The following is a 3,435-nucleotide window of genomic DNA, read 5'->3' on the forward strand; positions in this document are numbered from 1 at the left end:
TCTCTCCCCTTTTCCCCACGCCAAACCACTATTATCTCTCTCTGTCACCTTATTTCCCCTCACCTTTTCCCTTCCTACTCAATATTCCCCTGCTGCAGAATGCCCCCGCACGTGCCCTGCTCTGTCTTTAACAGTATGTTTGGATCACCTCCGCTTTGCTCACAACAGTGAAGCCCTTGTGGAGCCACTGCTCCGACTGGTGAATTATTCACCGGTTCTCCACAACCGGACACGTCTCTCGGTCGTTCGAGTGTCGTCCTTGTCCCCGCGACTCTTGCTCTGAGCTTTAAAAGCTACCAGATCCGATCTCTTATTCACAAGCCTCTCTTGTCCCTAGAGGGCGCTCGGCGCGGGACCTCGTCGCTAGCGACTTGTGAAGATCATGGCTTCGGATCAGCGCTTTATGGCCCAATCTAAATTAACAGTTAATTGTTTTTTATTGAGTGTCTCTAGTTTGCCTGGCTTCCGACGCCCCCTGTGAACAAAGTTACCGTTGCGCTGCAGCGCCCTCAAACTGAGAAGCTGACGAACAAAAGACGGAGTTTGAATCGACTCAATTTCACGAATCCTCCTCTTTGACAAACTCCCTCCATCGTCTCACTCTCCTTTTTAGTCTTCTTTGAACATTCAGCATTGTTTTTCAAAATGCGTTTAATACTTTGTGTTCACTCTATCATTCTAATTCTTCGGGGTTTTTTTTATTTTTTGAACTTTCTCTTTACTTTACAAACTCGGAAAGCTGACAAAGATAATGTAAATGTTAGGCCTACTTTCGTCATCGCTTGTCTTTGAACAACCGCGAAACAAAAGAAATCATTGCATCAGGTTTGTTTGACTTTGGCGGTTAATCGAGCACTCGGAAGATTTTATTGGGGTGTTTTTATTGTACCAATTGACAGAATCGGAAATGCAAAAACGGCGTCTCGTCTAAAGAGGAATAAAGCCCTGTACGTAGTCATAGCTCTGCACTCTCCTATTGTCTTGGCAATGCTCGAGTGTGTTCAGGTTCAGAGATCTTAGCCCAGATGAAATATGCAAATGGTACGAGGTCAAAGAGTACTGGGAAGAAAAAAGAAGTACCGACGATGGTAGAAACGTTTTTGTATTATAGCGCAATAAAGGGTATTTATTGATCAGAGGCACTCGAAAGCTAAGGGGGCTTCCGGACACAAAAGTAAAGTGTTTTCCTGCTTGTTAAAGTGCACACCGATGACTCTGCGCACGTGCGTTTTGAATCCGACACTTCTAAAAGGACACAGGTGCATGTTGTAGTGAGAGGGGATTCGAGGAATCACAACGGTTACATTTCAACGCAACGCAACGGACTGAATAAAATGATAAAGCCAAGACGAACCTATGTTACAGTTCACATCTCATTAAGTGTTAAAGTACTAATTGATTTGAATCCTGTTTTAAGTTCATGCCATTTTGCTGAGTCCCCCGAGGAGTAATCGTATTGTTCTTCTGCTGTCTCTCCAGTTTGTCTTTTTTGTGAATGTGTGGAGGCGGGGTTATTGTTGTGAAGGAAACGCTTTAGCAAAGTGCGCACTGAATTCACAAGAAAACGATGATTGGGGATTTACACAATGGGAGCACAGAATTAATCAAAGTTTAGTGCAATTTAATTTTTTTTAATCTTAAAGAAAATACCCCAAATATAAAATAATAATTGAAAACAGATTATTAACAAAAATCAACATTCACGTTGAAATTTTGAATTGAGACGAGGTAGATAAACAAAGACAGTCGTGGTATGGGTGTGCCTTATATCGATGAATTCGCATGAGTATTTGCCTTCCTGCACTAGTTTACACATCATGATGTAGCAGGTGGTGCGCGGCCGGTTTCGATATGATGTTAGCGTCTCTTGACCTCTGTGCCCTCATTTTAGTGTGTGATAGAGCAAAAGATTATTGTATTTTGCAAAATGGTTCTATCTTTTTCTTATGATGACAATACCCCCCCCCCCCCCCCCCCCCCCCCAAAACACTCAAAAACACTCCCACCCTACTCCCACCCTCACTAAAAAAATTCCGTTGGCAACAATAATATTATTGGGCTTTTAAAAAAAAATTAATGCTACAGTAAGTGAACGAAGCAAGCACGTATGTGGGAAGAACGATTGTTCAAAAACAATAACAACAAACGAACAAACAAAACAAAACAATTAAACAAAAACATATATCTTATCATTTATTTGATAAACGGAATACAACGCGTGTGATATCATCTACACTGCATTCAACTGAACATTGATTTTCGAGGACGACTTTTCACGAAACCCATTAGGAAGTGTCTGCGCGCCTACAATGTGGTTGGGCTCAAGTGAGTACTCGCCTTACTGCACTACTTTGCAGGCATAACAGGTGGCATGCGGCCAGTGTCGATCTGAGGTTAACTTCTATAGACTGCTATGCCCTCGTTTTGGTCTTTCCTAGAACAGAATTAGTATTCCTTATTCAAAAAAATAAAATAAAAATTGAGGTGACGATATCAAAGTTACCGTGGGTTTGATGCTATGAAAAGGGAGCGATGTACGCACAGATTAATGTTAAGTAATTATTCAAAACAATGATCAACTCAAAACGTATATTATTTCGGTCAACGAAACGGAACGCAACACTTGTGGCTGCAGCAATTAAATATTGCGTGGGTTTTCAAGTTTAACTTTACACTTTATCCAACTGGAAGTGTGGGATGTTTGATAGAATTAATAAAGCAACAACAACAACAACAACAACAACAACAACAACAACAACAACAACAACAAATAAATAAACGAAAACAACAACGATACAACCCCCCCCCAAAAAAAAAAACAACAACAACCCACCAACCAACAATTGAATCCTTTTATGCATCGCCTTATATCTTTCCGTACGCTTAGCGGTTTACTTGTTTGTCTGCTATTTTCAAATGATGTACAGATAAGTGGGAAGACATGGGAATTATACCAAAAGGAAAGCCCGTGATAGGGAAATATGAAAAGTGTTTGTTGCAGCCTATTTCGTGATCTAGAGCGACGAAGGTACTGATGATGATGATGATGATGATGATGATGATGATGATGATGATGATGATGATGATTTTTTGTTTTGTTTCCTTAATGGGCCTGGCTTACTCCACGAAGGAATCTTCAAGCGAGAGCGAGGCTCTTTTTCGGCTCCATTGTCAATATGCTTAGCGGTACCTCCACGCGTCCGAATAACTACATTCGAATTGCCATTGTTCCCGGACATTCAAACAAATTATGTTTGACATCCTCCTTTATTGGTGTCGGCTGCAGAGCATCCCCATTGGTTGTGGCTGTCTACGTTGAGAACGGTACTCTCCATCGTGAAGGGGACGGCTTGCTAATTTGAGTACCTGATGATAATGATGAGATGATGATGATGATGATGATGATGATGATGATGATGATGATGATGATGATGA

At 41.3% G+C, this 3,435-nt stretch overlaps 1 protein-coding gene across 1 annotated transcript in view; it reads left to right on the plus strand.

Moving 5' to 3' along the window:
* The window catches only part of LOC101864477, a 17,768-nt gene extending 17,485 nt beyond the window's left edge, over positions 1 to 283 (plus strand). Inside the window, exon 3 of the mRNA XM_035972025.1 lies at positions 169 to 283. Coding sequence (XP_035827918.1) covers positions 169 to 283 — 115 coding nt within the window. The remainder of the gene's footprint in view (positions 1 to 168) is intronic.
* The last annotated feature ends 3,152 nt before the right edge of the window (positions 284 to 3,435 follow it).

This window comes from Aplysia californica, unplaced genomic scaffold (assembly GCF_000002075.1).
Source record: "Aplysia californica isolate F4 #8 unplaced genomic scaffold, AplCal3.0 scaffold00559, whole genome shotgun sequence".
Taxonomy (NCBI): domain Eukaryota; kingdom Metazoa; phylum Mollusca; class Gastropoda; order Aplysiida; family Aplysiidae; genus Aplysia; species Aplysia californica.